Source organism: Rhinopithecus roxellana, chromosome 10, assembly GCF_007565055.1.
Source record: "Rhinopithecus roxellana isolate Shanxi Qingling chromosome 10, ASM756505v1, whole genome shotgun sequence".
Lineage (NCBI taxonomy): Eukaryota > Metazoa > Chordata > Mammalia > Primates > Cercopithecidae > Rhinopithecus > Rhinopithecus roxellana.
In genome coordinates this window covers 139,553,290-139,576,758 of record NC_044558.1, presented here as the reverse complement: position 1 = coordinate 139,576,758, position 23,469 = coordinate 139,553,290, and the positions used below count along the sequence as shown (strand labels likewise).

At 39.2% G+C, this 23,469-nt stretch overlaps 1 protein-coding gene across 3 annotated transcripts in view; it reads right to left on the bottom strand.

Moving 5' to 3' along the window:
- The window catches only part of FGD4 (FYVE, RhoGEF and PH domain containing 4), a 269,124-nt gene that overhangs the window by 159,274 nt on the left and 86,381 nt on the right, over positions 1-23,469 (bottom strand). Inside the window, exon 1 of one of the 3 annotated variants that reach the window (XM_030939321.1) lies at positions 18,506-18,657. The exons of 1 other annotated variant lie outside the window; for it this stretch is intronic. In XM_030939321.1, the coding sequence (XP_030795181.1) occupies positions 18,506-18,515 (10 nt within the window). In that variant the 5' untranslated portion in view covers positions 18,516-18,657. Of the gene's footprint in view, positions 1-18,202; positions 18,222-18,505; positions 18,658-23,469 lie in introns of those variants that run through there. One more of the 3 variants, XM_030939323.1, reaches the window with a different exon arrangement.

The window sequence follows — 23,469 nt, the reverse complement described above, 5'->3', positions numbered from 1 at the left end:
TCAGTGCAGCCCAACTAAAAGCTTTCCAGCAAATTTACCCTTGGTGGTACAAACTCCTGACATTTCAGATAGCTAGCTCTGCTCATTCAGGAAGAAAGGTCACAAGAGGCTTGACTTGACAAACAGAAAATAAAACCTCAAAGTTAACTTGAAAACTAAAGATAAAGCATTCTAGAAATGTAAGCTTCATCAGCAAGTTGTTTTATGATTTGGAATCCACATCAGAACTGAAAGTGCTTTTATAAGGATTTTTTAAAACAAATATAATACTCAAATTTGGAAAAAATGTTAATTTGAAAATAAAGTTTTCAAAAATCAATTGTGTTATAAATTAATAATTTCTGGGCAAACATACATTCATTTTTACTGCATTAATTGAATTTTGTGGGGAGAGGCAGTGCTGGATTTAAAATTTTCATCTAGAGTCTTACCCAGTTATAGGATTAAAATATCTTAATTTTATACTATCTCCTGAATTTAATCTGTTTCAGCATTAAACACTGATTCTGCTGGAACAGTTGCCCACCCCCTGGTCTTCATGAAGGAATCACAGATTAAGTCCTTGGAAGATCAAATTGGCTGAAAACCAAATATACCACATAAAAACCAACTATTAGAGGTAAACTATAAATCTAGAAAATATAAACTATAGGCACTCAAAATGTCCATTATTAACACCAGCCTGAGTAACGCAGTGAGACCCTGTCTCCACAGAAATTTTTTTAAAAAATTAGCCAGGTGTGGTGGTGCACACCTGTAGTCCCAGCTCCTCAGAAGGCTGAGGTGGGAGGATCGCTTGGGCCCAGGAGGTCAAGGTTGTAGTGAGCCATGACTGCATCACTGTATTTCAGCCTGGGTGATAGAGAGACCTTGTCTCCAAGAAAATAAAAAATAAAGAATAAAAAATAAATGGCAAAGAAAATAATTAGGATAAGCCAAAAAAGAAAATGAAACAAAAACAGTTTGTTGTGACTAGACTTTTAGTTATTAATTACCTCCTTACTCTATAGTAACTCCCTATCTTAATTTCAAAGTTCTTTTCTTGGCACGAACCAGAAATGAGACATGAACACCAAAAGGAAAAAGACAAAAATTATTTCAAGCAGATGATATGATTCTATTTCTCCTAAATAAGAAGATCCATTTTATAGATGCCTAGCCCCCCCCCCCAAAAAAATTAAAAGAATGAAGTACGATATTATTTATAGTACCAGAAGTTTAGTGAGGTAACCATATACAAATATATCAATATAATTCCTTTATAAGGGCAAAACTATCAGAATACCAGTAAGACTGGATTCATAATGGCAACAAAAAGTATAGAAATAATATTATCTAGAAATGTGTGTGAACTATTTGGGGGGAAAAATGAACTCTAAGAGAAATAAAGGAAAGCTAAACAGCGACATAATGTGTTGAAGAATAAGAATATCCATTTTATAGATGCCAAGTCTTCCCAATTTACCAAATAGTCTCCTAGTAAAATTTCCAACATACTTTAAAAAATCAATTTAACAAAGTGACTGTAAAGTTTCTTTAAATTTTTAAAAAATAGATAAAAATGGCTGGGCATGGTGGCTCACCCCTGTAATTCCAGCACTTTGAGGGGCTGAGGTGGGCGGATCAGGAGGTCAGTAGATCGAGACCAGCTTGGCCAATACGGTAAAACCCCATCTCTACTAAAAATACAAAATTAGCCAGGCGTAGTGGCGCATGCCTGTAATCTCAGCTACTCGGGAGGCTGAGGCAGGAGAACTGCTTGAACCCAGGAGGCGGAGGTTGCAGGAGAATTGCTTGAACCCGGGATGCGGAGCCAAGTTGCGCCAATGCACTCCAGCCTGGGCAACAGATCAAGACTCCGTCTCAAAAAAATAAAAAAAGGCCGGGCGCGGTGGCTCACGCCTGTACTGTAATCCCAGCACTTTGGGAGGCCGATGCGGGTGGATCACGAGGTCAGGAGATCGAGACCATCCTGGCTAACATGGTGAAACCCCGTCTCTACTAAAAATACAAAAAAAAATTAGCCGGGCGTGGTGGCGGGCGCCTGTAGTCCCAGCTACCCGGGAGGCTGAGGCAGGAGAATGGTGTGAACCCAGGAGGTGGAGCTTGCAGACAGCTGAGATCGTGCCACTGCACTCCAGCCTGGACGACAGAGCAAGACTCCGTCTCAAAAATAAATAAATAAGTAAAACATACAAATATGAAAGAAAATTCTACATGAGTGGTAATAGTAATAATGATGGGTGAAGTAACTGTACCATGTTTTTAAAACATCTTATAAATACCATGAATACATTAATACTTCCCAAATACATGACTCCAGGACAAACTTCTCTCCCTGTGAATTCCACAGTCTTACTTCTGACTACCTATTGAACATCCTGGACTTGGATGTTTAATAAGCATCTCAAGTCCAGGTGTGGTGGCTCACACCTGTAATCCCAGCACTTTGGGAGGCCGAGGCGGGTAGATCACCTGAGGTCAGGAATTTGAGAACAGCCTAACCAATATGGTGAAACCCCATCTCCACTAAAAATACAAAAATTAGCCGGGCATTGGTGGTACGCGCCTGTAATCCCAGCTACTCAGGAGGCTGAGACAGAATTGCTTGAAACCAGGAGGCGGAGGTTGCAGTGAGCTGAGATCGTGCCACTGCACTCCAGTCTAGGCAACAGAGTGAGACTCCATCTCTTAAAAAAAAAAAAAAAAAGGCATCTCAAATGTAACATTCCAAAACCCAATTCCCCATTTAATCTTCAAATCTGGTGGTCCTGTATCCTTCCTTGTGTTTGGAAATGGCAACTCTATCCTTCTAGTCACTCAAGTCACTCAGCCTGGGAGGCCATCCTTCACTCCTCTCTGACATTTTATATCCAACTGTCCCCTCGTGTCCTGGGTATTTCTTCAAATTCAGCCACTTCTTACACCTCCACCACTCCCCCTTGGTGTAGGCCACACCATCTCTCACCTGGATCCCTTAACTTCCTAATTAGACTCTCTGCCCCCATTTTGTACCCTACAGGCTAAAATACCATGCAGATAAGGTCAATTCTCTTCATAAAACTGGCTTTCCCATTTTAATGGGAATAGAAGTCCCAATCTGTATGATGGCTTAAAAAGCCCTTGATAACCTGACCCCACCCACATTAACTCACTTATCTCCTATAACCCCCTCCTGACTTCCCTGAGCTCTCTAGGCAGAGTCTGACATTTTTGTTCTCTCCTCTACACTTTCTCAATAAGTTGGACACTGATGGTGTTTACCACAGGGCACAGTTATTTGTACACATCTCTTCTTCAGACTGTGAGCACCTCAAGGCCAGGGACAGTGCCACTGTGAACCATTTGTTAACAGCAAGCCAAGGTCCTTGTACATAGTGTGAATTTAGTAAATCTGATGAATGACTAAAGACTGTTTTAAAATTCTAGTGCAAATTTAGAGGTACCTAAGAATCCAGAATTAGAATGGTGATGCAAATATTAATATATACACAACTGACACACTATCATGCAGTTATTAAAATATGGTCATGGCCGGGCACAGTGGCTCACACCTATAATCCCAGCACTTTGTCAAGGCAGGCAGATCACAAGGTCAGGATCTCAAGACCATCCTGGCTAACATGTGAAATCCCGTCTCTACTAAAAATACAAAAAATTAGCTGGGTGTGGTGACAGGCACCTGTAGTCCCAGCTACTTGGGAGGCTGAGGCAGGAGAATCTCTTGAACCCGGGAGGCAGAAGTTGCAATAAGCCGAAATCGCACCACTGCACTCCACCACCTGGGTGACAGGGCAAGACTTCGTCTCAAAATAAAATAAAATAAAATAAAATAAAATAAAATAAAATAAAATAAGATCAGAAAGACTATATGGCAAAGGGGAAATGTTTATATTAACAAGTACTGTTTACTGGTCCCTAGTATGTGCTAGATACTATAATAAACACTTTACAAATATTTTATATAGACCTCACAGGGCCTATGAAGTAGGGATTATTATCTTCATGTTTTAGGTATAGAACTGAGATTCAGAATTTAAGCTCTTTGCCCTTGGTTTCACCGTTGCAACGAGAACCTCATTTGTCTGAGACCAAAGCCTGGATCTAAGTCATTACGCTACACCACCTCCCAGAAGTGGGAGGAAAAACAGAATACAAAACTGAATACCCATTACGAATAAACACTATGCATTTGCAATGATATAAAAATATATATACATTTTTTTGGAGACAGGCTCTCACTTTGTCACCCATGCTGAAGTACAATGGCACAATCTTGGCTCACTGCAGCCTCAACGTTCCAGGCTCAACTGATCTTCCTGCCTCAGCCCCTCAAGTAGTTGGGACTACAGGCACGTGCCACCACACCCAGCTAATTTTTTTGTATTTTTAGTACAGATGGGAGTTTCGCCATGCTGGCCGGTCTGGTCTCGAACTCCTGAGCTCAAGCGATCCACCTGCCTCAGCCTCCCAAAGTGTTGGGATTACAGGCATGAGCCACCTTGCCCAGCAGAGAAGAGAATCTTAGCAACAAAAGGCCAGGCTTACCTAGGCTTCAAAATTTTCAGAGTACCTGTGAGGAAGAAATATTGGACTTATTTTTCTTCTCCAGTTTCCAAAATTTTTAATGTCAAATTATAATTTTATAATCTTCTAAAAATATATTTATTCCTCCTATACATATTTTTTAATGTTCACTCCACCATGTTCTTGGGAAGATCTACAAACAAGTGAGACAATAAAAAAACTAAAAAGAATTGGCACACAGTTTTTAGAGAATTGATGCCGTGGGAAAAAATGACTCAGAAAGGAAAAATAAAGGCAGATCTATGAAAGGTGAGTAAGGAATAGTAATGTCCTCTGGAGCTCCAAGTTCACCTCCAAGTGTTCTGGTATTATCATCATTATAGTATCCCCTCAAACCACACTGCCCGGAATCTAATTATAGGGCCTGAAACCTAAGTGTAGGGCATGTGACGAACAGCCAACAATCCCCATAAAGGTTCTTAAGATAAAAAGGCGTTGGAAGCAGGAGCCTGATAATTTATCTTCCTCAAATACTGGGCAGGCGGCAACTTTGCCTTGAATATCTGCTGTTGCAGCCATTGTGCCAGCTAGGCAGAGATTGAATAATCTTGGGAGCATTTTTCCATTTCCCTTCATGGCTGAATATGCCTAATTCCATTTGCTCTTACTCCTCCTTTCTCTTTCCTTTTGTAAGAGGCTTTACCCAGGAAGTCAGAGGTTCCCAAACTTTTCAAATCAGAGCATCTCAGTAACTTCTGCACAGTGACCCAGGGCAGGAGCAATTACTTAGAGTTCCACTGATTAAGTGGTTTGGTACAAAAAAACTAATAACTGCTGGGCACAGTGTCTCACGCCTGTAATCCCAGCACTTTGGGAGGCCAAGGTGAGGGGATCACGAGGTCAGGAGTTCGAGACCAGCCTGACCAACATGGTGAAACCCTGTCTCTACTAAAAATACAAAAATTAGCTAGGCATGGTGGTACACGCCTGTGGTCCCAACTCTCTGGGAGGCTGAGGTGGGAGAATCACTTGAACCCAGGAGGCAGAGGTGGCAGTAAGCCAAGATCACATCACTGCACTCCAGCCTGGGCGACAGACACTCTGTCTCAAAACAAACAAACAGACAAACAAACAAAAAACGAATAACTACCTTTGACTTAGCAACTTAGCAACATTTGAGAATATAACAAATAATAATTTCAAGAAAAAAAATCGCACTTTTATTCTATTCCTAAATCACTCCTACTGCTTACTAATGGGATGTGCATGTACCCTGCCAACCTCTCATACCATAGGATCTTATTAAACATCGCAAACCTCATTTCCTTTCCCAAGCTGATTTTCACCAGCTTGTTATCATGGTACCCACCAAACCCTCGACTCTGCAAAATATGCCACTATCAAAAGAAATATATTGCAATCAAATATTTTTTAAAAGGGAACTATCTAGAGGTAGGAGTTTGCACAGTATTTGATAGATGTTGTTGTTTTTCCTTTGAAATTTTTAAATATCCTGCAGACAGCACTCCTGTGAGTTGGCAGTGATACCCAAAGTACCTAGGCACATAATTTTGGGAGTTATGTGTTTAAGCCCTTAGCCTCTATAATTAGGGAGCCCAACTACAACTCCCTAATTATAAATTCAGAAACCTAGATTCTAGTTCCTGTTTAGCCAGCCCTACGACACAGGCAACACATTTACTCTGTCTGCTCCTGTGCTCTTCAGTCACAAAAGGAGGACGCTGGCTTAGACCATCTCCAAAGTTCTCTTCAGCTCTAAAATAATGAGAATAAACGTTAGAGGAGAGTCTTAGTGAGTTGAGAAGAAGAAAAAAGGCTGAAGCAGCAAAGACAAGAAACATTTATTTTCCAGAAGGAAATAGCATATTAAAATTTAAAATAACATATATCTGCATACTACCCTTACGTGTGGTATGACTTAAAGGCTTGAGCAGGAGGTATTGCTCAAGTACCAGTTGAAATGGCAATTGTACCTGCACAACGACATGCAGTTTAGGGTGTACTTTCAGTAAAAATGCCACGAGCTCTGCTACTGGTTTTACTTGTCTTTCCACGTTCTCTTTCCACTCTTGCTGAGACCCCTTCTTGACAAACAGTTTATATTATGAATTGACCAGATATTGTTAGTGTTGCCTGTGACTATGAAACACTCAAATTACCTATCCTAATTGGGGATCAAACATATCAATGAACCCAAAAAGCCTAAACAGCAGAGCTAACCAATTACAGATATTGAAACCACAAAATATAGTATCTATAAAGAGGTGGCATCTCCTTAGATATTTTCTATATATTACCAACAATTTTGCATTTTTGGTTAATATTCTATGAATTTGTTTTAATTTAATGGGGTTTTTATAATTCGTTTCATAAAAGTGACTTAGAGCAAAAATGTATTTGCAGGGTACAGAGTACTTTATAAGGAAGATAAAACACATTGAAATATTAATAAATTGAACTTTTCCGCCCAGTTTGCAAGGGGTTAAGGTTAAGAATCTAAAGCCTAATTTGATAGAAACTTTTTTAGTGGGAGCAATACCTCCTGTTCAAGCCTTTCATTCCTCTCATGTGGTTAGCATTTCAGAGAAGTACGTGTTGTTCCAGGACTTGACCAAGTATACACGGCCAAAAAAACAACCAACATTGACTAGGAAAGTCTGTGTGAGGAGGTCTTATATTTCTAGCCCTTTTTTATTCATGTCCAACCATCAAAAAACTCACCCAGATCTACCAATGCCCCAGGGATATTTTTAAAGTTTGAAAGATAATGTGTCTTAGTCAAATAAGAATAATGAGATTTAGTTCTTTATATCATTAGATTGTTTGTTACTGTCTTCATTATAGTAATATTCCCTATCCTTCCAAATCCTTAATATTGATTCTAAAACAAAGGTGGGAGGAAATTACACAAGCACCTAGGCCCTGCCTTCCACACTCTTAATTCTTATCCACATTTTTTTTCAAAAAGTGATTCATAGATAATTGGAATCTAGATATTTTAATTCTTCTTTCCTTAAGAAAATTTCTGAAATATATGAAAGTGAAGACTCTACAAGGATATATGTAGGACATATGTATAACATATATATATGTATTAATTACATTAACAAATCTAAAATATGTGTGGAGTGTAAAACAGAAAAAGGGCTAATAATAAAGAATGTTCTATAAATGAGGCTTCTAATAATATGCAAAGTTCCATTCTAAACTCCATAGACATAAAAGCATACGTTACCCCCCACCTTTTTTTTTTTGAGACGGAGTCTTGCTCTGTCGCCCAGGCTGGAGTGCAGTGGCCGGATCTCAGCTCACTGCAAGCTCCGCCTCCCGGGTTCACGCCATTCTCCTGCCTCAGCCTCCCCAGTGGCTGGGACTACAGGCACCTGCCACCTCGCCCGGCTAGTTTTTTTTTTGTATTTTTTAGTAGAGATGGGGTTTCACCGTGTTAGCCAGGATGGTCTCGATCTGCTGACCTCGTGATCTGCCCGTCTCGGCCTCCCAAAGTGCTGGGATTACAGGCTTGAGCCACCGTGCCCGGCCTGCTACCCCTTTTTCTTGATGAGTTTTTGATATGTATGAGAAATAAAGACATTTAACTCTTGTTGTAGGGGTTTGGGGAGAGGAGTTAACAAGATAAAATAGATGTATAGCACCAGGTAAACAGCAAAGATATATCACACAGACATTCTGCAAAAGCTAATAAATTGTCAACATTATGAACCTTCGCTTCACATTTTAGGGCTGAGATCAGGCCAGAATAAAAAGTATAATTCAAGCTTTGTGCTGATAAAACCCAATGCTGAATGGTTAATCCTTGCTGCTCAAAAAATATCCTAAAGGACCAAAGCATGCAAACAACTATGGCTTTAGGTTCAAACTTAAACAAAAACTGTTTCACTCAAGTTCTACAGGGTTGCATTTTTAAAGAGAGAAAGCAAATTCAGCAAAAATGTAATGATCAGTTGAATGTTTATTGTTGATACCAGGGATTTATTTATGACCTCTCATCTGATCTTTTAAAATCAATCCTAACTTTACTTTTCTACCCCAAGCCCAAATCCCAGAAAGAATAAAGTATTGAAAAGCGAGGGTGGCCAAGCTTTGTGGGCAAGAGCCCCTTGAGACTAGGACTGAGGTGTATCTAATTATGACATTTGAAGATAACTGAATTTGAGGTTTTGTGTGCAGCAAGGGTATGTATGCAGGGTAGGCAGAGTGTGTGCGTGCGCACATGCATGCACACAAACAGATATGCAGCAGTGATATGCAAGGCAGGTGAGATCAATGTGTGTGTGCAGGAGGATATGGAAGGAGGTGGTAGAGGGGGTTCTGAAAAACTTATTCTTTTTCTTTTTCTTTTTTTTTTTTGAGACAGAGTTTCGCTCTGTCGCCCAGCCTGGAGTGCAGTGGCGCAATCTCAGCTCACTGCAAGCTCTGCCTCCCGGGTTCACCCCACTCTCATGCCTCAGCTTCCCAAGTAGCTGGGACTACAGGTGCCCGAAACCATGCCTGGCTAATTTTCTGTATTTTTTAGTAGAGACGGGGTTTCACCATGTTAGCCAGGATGGTCTAGATCTCCTGACCTTGTGATCTGCCTGCCTCGACCTCCCAAAGTGCTGGGATTACAGGCATGAGCCACTGCGCCCAGCCCTGAAAAGCTTCTTAATCGCCCTGCAAGTTTTATTTCATAAATGCTCTGGGTTCTTATCTAAGATAACCAAGGCATAACCAGTTAAATATGGGACAAATCGTGATTAGTTAATGCTGTGAATATAGGTTCACGAACTCTGGGCTAGGTAGAGCATGTGACAAAACAACTTGTTAGCAGGGTGATTTCTAAGCTACAATCTCTGAGCTTTGAGGCTTTCATTTAAGAAATAAACAGGCATAATATTTGGTACCATCCTCTCAGGAAGATCAATGAGATCATGTAGGTGAAACCTCTTTGAATATCTGGAAAACTATGCAACTGTAAGAAGTATTAAGCATGTTTAAAAGTGGGGGTGGGGGGACTCTATTCTGTGAAGACAGAATGTCAAACAATTGACTTCCTATCGTGAAAAAACAACAACACAGAAGTCTCTTACAAAAAAAACCTCTTGGCCCCATTCATATTACTGTTAAGCTGTCTAAGCTCATTCCTTTCTTGCTTTTCTATGCTTCTCAAAAGGGTGGGAGGTCTAGTCACTTCTCACCTCTTAGTCACTCCTCAGCCACATCTATCTGACCCAGCACTCAACTGACACTGCTCCCAGCAAGGCCAGCAGTGACATCTCAGCTCCAAACCCATAGGTCGGGTTCAGTTCTTGCATCCTGGACCCTCTTGGGTGCCAACCACGCCCTCTTTCTTGACCTTTCCTCCCTGGGCTTCTCATAACCAACCCTCCTGGTTCTCCAGGATTCTGAACACTTCTTTCATCAGCAACTCTGTGTCCTGCTCTCTCCTCCATCACATCCAATAAATCGGGTAAGATCAATAAATGTTCACTGAACAGATGCTCATAAAAACAGATATCACCAGTAAATGTGTTTAGATATTACTGCACAGCAATTCATTGTTAAAATATAAAGTTATCAGTTCAGACATGGAATCCGACTGAACGGCTAGAAGCTCTTAATCTCTGTAAATAAGAAAGCAAACTAAATAATATTTTACTGATTATATGGCTGGAGGTGGGTAAAAGACCTCACCATCCCTCACAAATTGGTCCAATGAACAGTTGTGTAGGTATTTTAACACTTCTTTGCAAAATCCCAGCAACTCTGGGGGGCCAAGGAGGGAGGATTGCAAGCACAGGAGTTCAAGACTAGCCTGGACAACATAGCGAGATCTCATCTCTACAAAAATAAAATAAAATAAAATAAAAAAGTTAGCCAGGTGTGGTGGCACACACCTGTAGTCCTAGCTACTTGCAAGGTCGAGGCGGGAGGATTGCTTGAGCACAGGAATTTGAAGCTGCATTGATCACACCACTGCAGCCTGGGCAACATAGCTAGAGCAACTCTTAAAAAACACTTTCCTGATGAAGTTTGACTACCAAAGCTCATTCCTGCCTCAGACCCTTTACATTTGCAGTTCCCTCTACCTAAGACTTTCATCCAGATCTTCCTCTTGTCTCTTCAATACACTTCATTCAAATCTGCTCAATGCCACTTCCTCAGGTGTTTCCTTCCCCACAACCCTATCAAAAATAGGAGTACTATTCCCACCTCTGTCACTTTCTATCTATTCCAATGCCTTGCTTGTTGTTTAAGGTATCACTGCCCAACATTATACTGAACATTTCTTTTTCCCTTGCTTTAATTTCTGGCTCCTACCCTAAAAAGTAAAATCCATACAGACAGGGCGCTTTGTCTTGTTTACCAAGAAATCTCCAGTGTCTGGCACGCAGTAGGTGCTCATTAAATCTTTGTTGAAGGAACCAATAAAAAATGGCTGGGCATGAAGATAATGCTAAGCCTGGGCGGCACCACTGTTGGTTATTCAGGAGGTAACCGTGGACCTGGGTCACTGACACATCTGGGCTAATGGAGTGGAGGTGGGTGACAAGTGTCTGAAGCAGGTCAAGCAGCAAGAATGCTTTCTAGTCCTGATGAGCTGCCAGACAGGAAGCCTATGTCCCAGGACTAATACCCCTGGCTCATCAGATTACCACACCTTCTCCAGAACAACAGAGTAGGGCTCAAAGGAAAGTGGTGTGACAGCCTGGGAGACAATGAGGACCCTGTAGAGGTCACTGACTTTCTCCATGCTTTTTGAGGAAACTTGAAAGAGAAGTCCATTCTTAACAAAACTGGAAATCAGGTGAAACATTTAAAAAACTAAGGAAAACAAAGCAAAACAAAAACTCCTTTTTCCATATCTCCCTATTCCTCTGCTATATTGCCAGGTAGCTGGACGCTGACTGCCCAGTGACTTTGATGCTAGATTTCTACCTTCCTTGCTGTGACCCAGACATCTCGTGACCTAAATCTGGTAGTCATCTAAATCCCAACCCGCTGCAATGAGCTCAGACCAGAGTTTTCACCTTGAAAACTGAAACAGAGTCAGCAGGCCTGGGTGTCCATAATAGCTGCCCAGCCCATAAGCATCCAACTACATTCTCTTAGAATCTGTTCCACCTTCACTGTCTGTTCCTGGAAGGCAAGGCTGTCCGAGGTGGCGCAGCACCAGCTTTTCACCTTTGCTAAAGCTAGAAGAAATACTGATTCCCATGCTTGCTGCGACTGCTTTTTAAAAAACTTTGTGAACCAGGAATTAAGGTTTTATTTTAAAAATTATAAGAGAAATGACCAAAAATATAACCAACATAGCTTATTTCCCACCATCTAGAGGTAACTCCCAATGATACCTTTTCCTATCATTTTGGTATACATTCATATACCTCTACACATGAATATATCACAAATGTATTATGTTTATAAAGCAGCATATTGTACATCCTGCTTTAACACTTTTATCATAAATTATAGCAATTTCAAAGACACACTCTGTGGAACATATTTGTAAGTATATTTAAAATATGAGTTGCAACTAACATCAATTGTTTTGATAAAAAGAAGAAATTAAAATCCACTATAAAACCACTGTGTAGACATTATCACAATCAGCATTTTGGTGCATTTCTGAAAGTTATTGTGTCACACATATCAGAATTAGGGTTTTTCTGAATATTGTGCTCTGTAACAAATTTTATGAATGATTTCGACCGAAGAGTCTGCTTCAGATTTTCTCAATCATGTCAGGTAGTTGTGGTTAAAAGGAGACTTTGATGTGTAATTAAGCCACTTAATTAACTTTTATTTCATAGAGGTTGGCACTATTTATGAACCTAATTTCCGTAACAGCCCAATAAATGTCAATACATTCATTTCAAGTTTCTTTAAATAAACACTCTGCCCAAGAAGGCTTGCCACCTGATTCAAAGAAGACCTCTCAGCTGATGTACAGTTTCCTCCTGCAGGTTAAGCTAATTTGTTGTCCAGAGTCACTATCTTTCTAAAAAGGCTTTTAATAGTCTCCAAAGTGCTGTTCACTTTAGAAAATTTTCAACCATCAGCTGAATAGTGATCCATGCTGGATAAAACTCATGAATGTTAACAAGCAATTGGGATGCTATAATTTGGTTCTTTTCTTTTAAAAATGGACAACGCAGTATTTGAACGAACTGTAATGCCAGAGAAACGGCAAAAACATGCAGAGACATAATCCAGTCTACACTTCCACTGCCCCAGACCAAAATAACAAATTGCCATTGCTAGAAAGAGGATCAGTGCTACTTTTGGTTTACCTTATAAAACAGGATTTAAGATTTTCAGTTAAAGTAGCATACCTAGGAACATTATAGCTCACAATGTTCATGATGGGCTATAGTGATGTATATGATGTATATGTACCAAGGAAACCCTGAGGCACTCTTATTCAGATATAGTTTCACGAACATAAGAAATGAAACCTTTACCATATCAGCAGGAATATACATTTTCTGAAATGCATTAGAGAGAAGGACAAAAGTTCCTTACCAAGGAAAAAAGGTTAAAAAAAAATTATTAGGTGTTTCAAGGGATGGGACTTTCTGTACCTGGTACCATGTCATGCTCTCAATTCTATTCAACAAACATTTACCAAGAATGTTATACCACACACAGACAATTAAAAGAGGCTTACAGACCTCAGAAGCCTAAGACAATGATTCTCAAAGTGTGGTTCCTGGACTGGCAGCACTACGGCATTATTTACTAGAAGATCTTAAATTGCAAATTCATTTTCTTTAGTACATGTGGGGCTATTTGACTTTTCTCTCTCTACTTAGAGTTTAATTATTTCCTTAAGGTGGAAGCTTACATCTTCATAATTTGTTTCTAATATGTTCCTATAATGCCTATATATCTTTCCAATTTTATAGTTTGTTCTTTTTTTATTTTTATTTTTTAACTGGCAGAAGGTATTCCAGCATCCATTACTCTTCGTACTGGCTAAAACCAAAAGTCTTTCGTGGAAGTCTTTACCTCAGTGCTTACTTAAAAATCAAATTGGTCATTGAAAAGAGTGAGTAAAACAAAACAAATCAGGCAGGGCAGAAGGTCTCCAGTCTGGTGAACTGTGTGTAGACTGACTGAAAAGACACCCTAGCACACACACGGAACACATCAGATACTGCAGTTGAAGAACTCTGTTTTGAATGGATGACTCCTCTGATACTTGCTTTCACTCCTGTGAAAGGAACTATAATCCAAACTTTCATGATTTTTAGTAGAAAGAAATTTATGGGAAAAGTGCAGCTAGGAAGATTATACCCGGAAACAACACACATACTGCTTCCATCTAGCAATGTGAAGCCATTTCCTTTTCTTTCCCTGCAGGAATGTATACATCCCAGCTGCTGTCATCCCATTAAAGAAGACTAATAAGGCCAGGCGCGGTGGCTCATGCCTGTAATCCCAGCACTTTGGGAGGCCAAGGCAGGTGGATCACAAGGTCAGGAGTTCAAGACCACCCTGGCCAATATGGTGAAATCCTGTCTCTACTGAAAATACAAAAATTAGTCGGGTGTGGCGGCAGGTACCTGCAGTCCCAACTACTCGGGAGGCTGAGGCAGGATAATCGCTTGAACCTGGGAGGTGGAGGATGCAGTGAGCCGAGATCCAAGAACTGCACTCCAGCCTGGGTGACAGAGCAAGGCTGTCTCAAAAAAAAAAAAAAAAAACAGACTGATAAAAATCTCTTTTCCTACAATATATATTTTTTATTTTATCTCACTATACTAGCTGAGATAAAATAGAAAACATAGTCTATGCTTGAAACAATTTAAGAAAAACTACAAAAAGCATCTGAGATAGTTTAGATTCTGGAAATGTCAAATGTCAGAATTTTTAGTCAAAACTGTAGAGATTACAAAGTTGCCACTAAAATATAGTGGTCAAAGGATAGTCACTCCGAATGGGACAAAAAAATGAATCTTGACTCCTACCTCTCATCATTCATGCAGATCAATTACAGAAGAGTCATAGACCTAAATGTGAAAGGTAAAATAGTAAAACTTCTGGAAATACTATAGGAAAATACCTTTATGACTTTCAGGTAGGCAAAGTTTTTAAAACAGGATACAGAGACCTAACGGTAAAGGAAAAGACTGAAACTGGACATCGCTGTTCAAAGGATACCAAGTATGAAAAAGAAAGCCTTAGAGGAGAAAAATATGTTTAGCTCATAACTCTGACAATACAGAATATATGAAGAACTCGGACAACTCAACAAGACAAAAAAATGTTTTTAATAGGCCAAAGTCTTGATTTTTTTTTAATATAAATAAAATAACCTCATTGAGCTTGCTTTCTCCACACGAAAAATAGGGTCTTATCACCTATCTTATAAGATTGTTCTCAGGATCAGGAATAATGTGTATATAACACAAACCACCGTGTCTAATAGGTGCTCCATAAGCAATAATACAAGGAGTTCGCAGATACAATATCACTCAGAATCAATCATCAACCCCTCTTATACACAAACTTTCCTCTCGTAAAATCAAGATAACTGTAAAATCAAGATAATGTTCCACCTGAACTGCCAAATAAGTCTGTAGCATTTCTGCTATAGAAAGACATAGGAGGTAAAACTACTCATTGAATATACATGAACTTCCAAAGAAAATTACGCAGTTTGATCATTCCCACTTCAATATGAAAAGAGTTGCTGATTTAGTCATCAGTGAAACTGTACAAGAACTGGGTCATGACATTTTATTATTCAGCTACTTTATGAACTCCATATGCAACTGCAGCTGTCAGCTCTAATACCAGAGGATCAAATGAGTTGGAAAGATTAAACAAATGGGCAGGAGAAATGCCAAGAAGGGTATAAACTCCTGGACAGGAGTCCAGTTGGTTCAGTTACAAAGTTGATCCTTAGAAGACTTATGTGCACTACAGGCATACACTGAAGAGAAGCATATGACAGGCTGAGATGCATGAAATACAAAAAAAGAAAAGAAAAGAAAATGAAGGCGAATATAGGAGGAAAAAAAATTAGTGTGGTTTTCAGACTAACTCTGAGTCTACTTTTAGTCTTACAAATAAATATACTCACTACTTATCATAGAGAATAAAATATAGGTTCTGTAATAAATCCCACTGTTACTTTTTTTTTTTTTTTTGAGACAGAGTCTCGCCCTGTCACCCAGGCTGGAGTGCAGTGGCACAATCTCAGCTCACTGCAACCTCCGCCTCCCGGGTTCAAGCGATTCTCCTGTCTCAGCCTCCTGAGTAGCTGGGACTACAGGCAAGTGCCACCACACCAAGCTAATTTTTGTATTTTTAGTAGAGACGGTGTTTCACCATGTTGGCCAGGCTGGTCTCAAACTCCTGACCTCATGATCTGCCCACCTTGGCCTCCTAAAGCGCTGGGATTACAGGAGTGAGTCACTGAGCTCAGCCAACTTATTTTGTAATATTAACATATATCTGGGATTTAACACAAATCAGATAATGTATTTTTAAACAAAAAAATCAGGTTGTTGCCTATACTACACCATCTAAGCTCACAAAGGGAACACAAAGAATGGGCAAATAAAAAAAGAAATCCCCTGAGATCTTGAAGTCAAATTAAAACAACAACAACAACAAAAAAAAAAACCCTCAAATTTTCTGATTTAAAATTACTTGAAGATAAGGCTTCAAAATTCCAAATTCTGACCATATCATCATATTACCCTAGCTATTTCTCTTCTATTATTATCTTTATGACTGTAAGTTTTAAATAGAAGGCACACTTAAGAATTTATAAGTAACTCAAAGTACTCTAAACTCAGTTGTATTCATTCCACAAGAAAGGTCAGTACACCATCTTGGTGCAAGTCTGTGACACAGAAACTTTTTACAATGTCACAATGTTAAAAAACAAAAAGCCTTTTCTCTCTCTCTTTTTTTTTTTTTTTCTGTGGCTGAATTATTTGGGAAAATCTAAGGCCATTGATAACCTAATAAAACAAAGAAAAACTGGCCAAAAGCTTTGTGAATTTCTGTTTTTCCAGTTACCAACATTTTCACAGCCTAGGCTGGATTTATCGCCTATGCATGGATCTAGTTTTCATTCATGTAAGACTAGGAACATAGAAGAGCTTGCCTTAGTTGAAGTCCTCTATTAGTTTTCTCAAGGGTCCAGCTATCTGAATAAGTTCTATGACTTCCATTCCACTTTGTCTCTCTGAAAAAAGCAATGGAATCCACATTTTTTAAATGGCTAAGGCTGGTGTGATGGTACTTGCCCATAGTCCCAGCTATCGGGAGGCTGAGGTGGGAGGACTGCTTGAGCCCAGGAGTTCAAGTCCAACCTGGGAAATATAGTGAGAAAACCTTGTTTCTATAATAAATAATATAAATTGGCTGGGCATGGTGGCTCACGCTTGTAATACCAGCATTTTCGGAAGCCGAGGCAGGCAGATCACCTGAGGTCTGGAGTTCAAGACCAGCCCGGCCAACATGGCAAAAACCTCATCTCTACTAAAAACACAAAAATTAGCCAGGCGTGGTGACATGCACCTGTTCATTCTTGGGAGGCTGAGGCATGAGAATCACTGAAACCCAGGAGGCAGAGGTTGCAGTGAGCCGAGATCAGGCCACTATATTCCAGCTTGGGCAACAGAGTGAGACTATGTCTCTTAAAAAATGATAATAATGATAACAACAATAATAATGACATAAATTTTAAAATGGTAAGCACATCGCTACCTGTCACATAGAAGTAAAAGTGTAAAAAGGGTAATATTCATAAGTTTAAACAAATATATGCCCAACACATGTGTTTAAAATCCTAATTCAATGTTTGTGCTTAAAAATCTAAGGTTGAGCTATTATTGATATCTTAAAATCAAGAATACAACTACAATGAGACTCCCCCCAACCAAAGACACCTTGCAAGATAGTCTTACAAATTCATGTTCTTCTCACAGTTATTTATAAAACAAAATTTAGAAAAATTTTAAATATCTAATAATAGTGGATGTGTTAATTAAGGTACTACCTTGTAACAGAATAGTGTACAGCAACTGAAATGGATATTTCCTAAGAATTTTTAGTAACTTGAAATAATTTAATGATATTTAGTGGGGGTTAGAGCGAGAGGCATAATTCAAAATCCACACACAGTATAGTCTCAGTTTCACAAAACAATAGCTACAAAGAGGAAAAACACCTCAAAATGTTATAATAGCTGATACTTGGATATTTACTTTTTTCTCCTTCCTACTCAACAGAAATATTGGTTTAAAATTTAAAATGTTTCTCTGAACAAAAACATCCACCTAAAATGGTTTTTCAGTTAAATATAAAAGACTACAAGATCACTTAAGCCACAATGATAGAAGTATCTAGTCAACTATGCTTCAGATTCCAATAAATCAGATAATGTTATTTCAAGAAATCCTTAAGCCTGAGAATTACCAATGTACCTAACTAATGTTTTAATAGTAGGGGGAATTCTTATCCCCAAATAATTGATGACCAAGAGAATATTAGGTACACAAATAAGTTTTAAGAAACTGGCTAAAGCATAAATCTTAAATATTAGAAATAGAAGACAAGTGAAAAAACTAGAAGGAAAGAGGTTATAATAAAAAAGACTGAGATGACAAGGGTCAACAGTGGTTGCACTTACTTCCACTACTCTCAGGAAACACTCTGTGCCACAAACTCACAGGGAGAAATGCCATTCCCTCAAGTAATTGTTCCTGGATCAGGAAGATAAGAAAAAACACACCTTTGTGCTAAAACCACAGCACTGAATTACTCTAAAGAAAATCCACAGTAATTTTTCCATAATGGTACAAATTACTGTCACTTAATAGTGAACAAAGAGAAATACCAGTTACTTCATTTGTTTTATACTTTGCATAGCGAAAAAATCCAAATGTTTTAAGCTAAGATATTTCAGAAATGGCAATTGCAAAACAATACTCACAGCCCCCCATAAAAGATTCCTTTCATAACATCCAGCAATCTTCTGATTAACCTATTTCCTGCTTCTGGAGCAAGGATTTGGATCCATAATTTATTGGTAGAAACTATAAGCATTCTGTATTTAGACACTAGACACATACACTTCTAGTGTTCAACATGATAAAGAACTAACTAATGGGAAGTACAGAGTTCTGTTTCATAAGTCTTCTTCTAGCAGTGATGCAGCCTCAAGCAACTACGCAAGTAATGCATTTCAAAATTCCACGAAGGTGTTTCAAAATGTAGTGAGAGAGCTCTAGAACACCGGGGGTGGACTAGGAAGTATGACGCCAAATGCACGTGACTTTATTACATTTATGGCATTTAGGCTTATAACAAACTTCCCTTTAAAAATAGGTCTTGGCTGGGCGCGGTGGCTCACGCCTGTAATCCCAGCACTTTGGGAGGTCGAGACGGGCGGATCACAAGGTCAGGAGATCGAGACCATCCTGGCTAACACGGTGAAACCCCGTCTCTACTAAAGAATACAAAAAACTAGCCGGGCGACGAGGCGGGCGCCTGTAGTCCCAGCTACTTGGGAGGCGGAGGCAGGAGAATGGCGTGAACCTGGGAGGCGGAGCTTGCAGTGAGCTGAGATCCGGCCACCGCACTCCAGCCTGGGCGACAGAGCCAGTACTCCGTCTAAAAAAAAAATAAAATAAAATAAAATAAAAGAGGAAGACACTGATTGGTAGGCAAATTTCTCATCCTTGTTATGCCTATAAATTAAAATGAATGTTTTACGTTTGAGGCCAGAAACTAGAGACCAACCTAGGCAACATGGTGAGACCCCATGTCTACAAAAATAAATTTTAAAAAATTAGCTGGGTGTTACTGCACGTGCCTGTCATCCCAGCTACTCAACAGGCGGGAGGATCACTTGAACCCAGAAGGTTGATGTTACATAGTGAGCTATGATCATACTGGGCGACAGAGTGAGGCACCATTTCTTAAAAAATACAACCGGAATTTTTTTTTTTTTTTAGACAGAGTCTCCCTCTGTCACCCAGGTTGGAGTGCAGTGGTGTGATCTCGGCTCCCCTCAACCTCCACCTCCCAGGTTCAAGCGATTCTCCTGCCTCAGCCTCCAGAGTAGCTGGGATTACAGGTGCCCGCCACCATGCCTGGCTAATTTCTGTATTTTTAGTAAAGGTGAGGTTTCACCACGTTGGCCAGGCTGGTCTGAACTCCTGACCTCAGGAGATCCACCCGCCTCAGGCTCCGAAAATGCTGGGCATGAGCGAGCGCACCCAGCCTAAAAAGGGATATTTTAGTTAATTTATCACATAACAGATGTTTTAAAACACCTAAACATTAATCACCATGTAAATTCAACATTTACATAATAACACAAATGTCCTTTTTCATGTAATATTTAAATGTTGAAGTCAGAATCAAACCATAATACCTAGACTCAGCTCAACTTTGTAGTATCACTTCTTAAAATTATTATGTTTCTACAAGAATAACAAACTAAAAATTGTGTATTACCTTAAAGCACTTTGAGAGTACATGAGAAAATGTTGATGGGTATAGTAAAACAGATACCTGATATAGCTTATGAACCAACAAGTGGAAGCATGTAGGAAACTACTTGGAGAAGTAACACTAACATCATAAAGTCTTAAGACATTTAGAAATCCTCCTATTAGGTGGATAAGAAAATTGAGGCCAAGACTGATAAGGCAGTCAAGATAAAGTCATACTGTATGAGGGAGACAAGATATGTACAATTCAGAGCTTCCAATGGATCTTCTTTGGTGTAATTTCCAAGGCATTATACATCTAAATAATTAACTCTTTCTTGAACACACCATCATCTAGTATAATACTGCAATGGAGTGGTGATTTTGAGAGCTACTAACCTATCTCCAACAATCACTTGCTGTCAATGGATGTTATTTTCATAAACTTTAAAAGCTGATCTTTATGAAGTGAAAGGTATAGGAATAAGACACAGCATGTTCATATACTGCGGTGGTGTCCATCTAAGGGCTCATGCTTTCCAAACCTCACCAATTCCAGCCATCATCCTCATCCAGGTCAGCTGAGGGCTGGGGGTGTCCTCTACAGTCAGGATAGGTTTTATACAGGAAGTGCTGGCACTTACACAGGCTGGAGTGAAGATGTCAAATGAGGATGTCAGCATTTTTGGTTCCCTCTCTCTAGTTCAGAAAAGTACTGCAGGAAACTTCAAAGTGACCATATGGGCTAAAACTGGAACTGTTCTGCACTGCTACTGGGAACCAGGGCCAGAAGGATCCTCATGAGTATGCTGCCTTTTGTTCTTGACCTCTTTTTCAATATTTTGGCAGTTTGGAGGGCAAAGAAAAAGAAAAGTTATATGGAATATTTTCTGATAATTTGACATTGTATATTGTAGATTTTTATATATATCTTTACAATCAACTAAACCTTTCACTATTCATTCAGAGATTACATGGATCTAGCCGTAGAAAACTGTTGCAGGGATTACACTGAAATAAAATTGCACTCATAGATGTGTGGTTGTGCTGTTTTTCTGAGTTCTATGCACAGATTCTCTGCCTTCTAGATTTTACAAAATACAGATTTATCCCTACTGGCTTTAAATCGAGAGATCCTGATCAATTTACTCACACACACTTAAAATTCAGAATGGCTCTAGGAACTGCGATTTTAACCAATTTGTTACAAGCTAAAATTAGTATGCTACCCACAAAAAATTATCACATGGCTAAAAATAAAGCTTCATAAAAAGAGAATACACTAAGTTATTTATATTTTCCTAATACCACTATTATATTCCATATCTTGATAAAATTGAGATTATCAGTAATCATAGCAGTATACTTAACTTGCTATGTGCTCTCCTCATAACAACTTCAACAAAAAGTCATTATTAGGTGTTGAAACTGAGAAAATCTACACATCATCTATAACTGAGAAAGTAACTTTCCAGATAGTAAATGGCAGGTCTGCAATGCAAATCCTCAACTATTTAAACTTCAAAACCTGATTCTAAAGTGCAGAATGTCTGCTTATCCTCCCAAAGTTTGTCAAAATTATTAACCTGGGATGAAATAAAAACTTTTACAATGTATCTTCGTTTTCTTGTATTTTCCCCTCAAACTCAAAACTTAAAAACTTTTATGCCTGGTAAAGTTCCTCTTTCTACCTCATGTGATTATTTGCATAACTAAATTCCTGAAAACTCTGCATTTAATCTACTTGTAAGCAAATCATTTTATATATAATCTGGAATAGTGGGATCATTTTAGAGTAACATATCTTGCAGTCCTACAGTCCGCTCAGGAAGAGTTGCTTGATCTTAATTTGCTTATTCGCTGTACAAATGAGAAGAACACATTTGTAACTTCAAGGTCACTTCGAGCCAGAAATAGAATTTTGGTTTAAGGTCTGGTTGCTAAACCACACTTCCGCTGCAATGGTAAGCTACCATTGCTAAGCTGGTCACTAAGAAATAGAAAACAAGAAGTATGGGATATTCAAAATACTTTTCATGCCAGAATTTCTCCTTTCCCTACCCATCTGTCTCTGTTTTGCCCATCTCCTAAATATGCTATATTGTGATTACGGAAAAAGACAGCAACTACTTTGGCAGATAAGGAAAAACACCTTATTCCTATTTCAAACATGAAGCAAATACTTCATTTCCTTTGTTCATTAAAATACAGAATGTGGCCTTGAAAGTCACGGCACTTTTTAAAAAAATGCTTGTTAAATTTATTTATTCTATTTAGTCTTACTGGTATAGACCATTATTTTGATTTATAAATTTGAGACTGTTCTCTAAGAAATGTGTAGGTACCAAGACATGTGACAATTGGCACTACTGTAGAGGGTTTTATCTAAAGCAGACTGCCCAATTGAACTTTACGCAATAATGGAAAGTTCTATAATTATGGTATATAATAAGGTGGCCACGTGAGCACTTGAAACATGGTTTGTGTGATCAAGGAACTGAAATTAACTTTTATTCTTTTATTTCAATTAACTTAGTTGTTTTTTTGTTTTGTTTTTTTTTTTTTTTTTTTTTTTTTTGAGATAATCTCGCTCTGTCACCCAGGCTGGAGTATAGTGGCATGATCTTGGCTCACTGCAAACCTCTGCCTCCCAGGTTCAAGAGATCCTCCCACCTCAGCCTCCCAAGTAGCTAGGACTACAGGTGCACACTACCACACCCAGCTAATTTATATATTTTTAGTAGAGACAAGGTTTCACCATGTTGGCAAGGCTGGTCTCGAACTCCTGACCTCAAGTGATCTGCCCACCTGGGCCTCCCGAAATGCTGGGATTATAGGCGGGAGCCACCACGCCTGGCCTGATGTTTTTGTTGTTGTAGTTGTTGTTGCTTTTGAGATGGAGTCTCACTCTGTCACCCAGGCTGGAGTACAATGGCATGATCTCGGCTCACTGCAACCTCCAGCTCCTGGGTTCAAGCAATTCTCCTGCCCCAGCCTACCGAGTAGCTAGGATTACACGTGCAAGCCACCACGCCCACCTAATTTTTGTATTTTTAGTAGAGACGGGATTTCACCATGTTGGTCAGGCTAGTCTCGAACTCCTGACCTTGTGATCCACCTGCCTCGGCCTCCCAAAGTGCTGGGATTACAGGCATGAGCCACCGCACCTGGCTGATGTTAATTTTTAAAGCAATCTGTGGCTAGTGGGCAGCATAGGTCTAAAGTCTGGATATATCTTTTAGCTTTTTATTTTGAAATACTTACAGACTCATAGGAAGTTGCAAAAACATGACAGAGAGGTCCCGTGTACCATTCACCCAGTTTCCTTTGATCATTACATCTTGTAAGACCATAACACAATATGAAAACTAGAACACTCGCATTGCTACAATGTAGTTAGTTCTATACCACTTTGTCACTTGTATAGATTTGTGTAATCATCACCACAGTTAAAATACAG